Source organism: Bos taurus, chromosome 7 (assembly GCF_002263795.3).
Source record: "Bos taurus isolate L1 Dominette 01449 registration number 42190680 breed Hereford chromosome 7, ARS-UCD2.0, whole genome shotgun sequence".
Taxonomy (NCBI): domain Eukaryota; kingdom Metazoa; phylum Chordata; class Mammalia; order Artiodactyla; family Bovidae; genus Bos; species Bos taurus.
Genome location: NC_037334.1, coordinates 14,104,335 through 14,105,909, shown reverse-complemented (window position 1 = coordinate 14,105,909; position 1,575 = coordinate 14,104,335). Strand labels below are relative to the sequence as shown.

The window sequence follows — 1,575 nt, the reverse complement described above, 5'->3', positions numbered from 1 at the left end:
CAACAACAATAATAATAAACTAGAGACTCCTCCTTGGGTATAATAAGATTTAGTCACAGTAGTTCTGACATCTGCAGAATCCCAGAAGACCCTCCCAGCCCCATCAAAAACATATCCAAAGAAGCAATATTCAGGTGTAAAACAAGGAGAGGCAAGAAGGCCCTAAGAGCTACAACTGATGTCATGAGGGAGGTAGAATTTTCAGATCTAGATGTTAATTTTACTACATTTTCCAATCTACACTCCAAATGGAGGTTAGATTGTTTTGTTGAGGAACCTGCAAAAGGCCCTTTTGAAGTCTCTGTTCCTCAGGCTGTAGATGAAGGGGTTCAGCATGGGGGTGACCACAGTGTACACCACTGAGGCTACTGCATCCTTCCTGGGAGATTGTGAGATGGCTGAGCTGAGGTACACACCAAGGCCTGTTCCATAAAATAAGCAAACAACTGCCAGGTGAGAGCCACAGGTGGAGAAGGCTTTATACCTCCCACCTGATGACCGGACTCTCAAAATGGAGGAAAGAATTTTATAGTAAGAGTAAAAGATTCCTGAGAAAGGGAGAAAAGCAAAAATGGCACCAATAAAATATATGACAATATTTTTGGTGAAAATGTCAGAACAGGCAAGCTTGAGGAGCAGAGAAGGGTCACAGAAGAAATTAGAAATTTCTACATCTTTAAAGCAGGTAAGTTGCAGCATAATCAGATTGTGTACCTGGGAGTCCATAAGGCTACCAAAAAAAGACACCAAAACTAAGGAGCAACAGAGGTGTGGGTTCATGATGACCGGGTAGTGCAGTGGGTGACAGATGGCCACAAACCTGTCATAGGACATCACAGACAGCAGCATACCATCCATACATCCAAAAAGGATAAAAATAGACATCTGTGTCAGGCAGCCTGCATAGGAGATGACTCTGCCGTGAGTTTGGATGTTCACAATCATCTTGGGGACCGTGGTGGAGGTGAAGCCAATGTCAGCCAAGGAGAGGTTGGAGAGGAAGAAGTACATGGGGGTGTGGAGGTGGGGGTCAGAGGTGACGGCCAGGATGATGAGCAGGTTCCCCAGCATGGTGACCAGGTACATGGACAGGAAGAGGGTAAAGAGCAAAGGCTGCAGTTCTGGATCATCTGAGAGGCCCTGGAGGAAGAATTCTGAGACACTTGTTAGATTTCCAGTTCTGTGTAGCTTGGACACCTTTGGAAGAAGGAAAGAGGACTGGAAAAATATAAATACATAAATGGTCATGCAGTACTGTGTCCATATTTTGGACTCAAGCAATTCATTTCTCAGGTTATACATCCCAGTTCCTTCAGCAATATTTCTCAGTGTGACATATTCTTAGAATTGTTTCCTGTTGGCTTCTGTGTTATTCACTTCTGTCTATAGTCTCCTATGTTCATTATAAAGCTTCATGAAAAGTGAAAGGGAGGAAGGATATTAGAGGTAATACATCCATGGTCTCAGTTAAAGACAGCCCACTTGTTCTAAATTAAAGGTGAATGTTCATAATCAGAACTCATTTTACATGATACTCAGAGGTTTATCATCCTTTGTTTTTCTGTCTTCTCTCTC

The 1,575-nt window shown here is 43.0% G+C and overlaps 1 protein-coding gene across 1 annotated transcript; it reads right to left on the bottom strand.

The window, feature by feature from the left end:
* Positions 1–255: 255 nt before the first annotated feature.
* Positions 256–1,238, bottom strand: LOC521350 (olfactory receptor 7E24). The gene is given in 2 exon segments (XM_059888908.1): positions 256–1,178; positions 1,181–1,238. Coding segments are annotated over 2 exon segments (981 nt in total).
* Between the last annotated feature and the right edge of the window lie 337 nt (positions 1,239–1,575).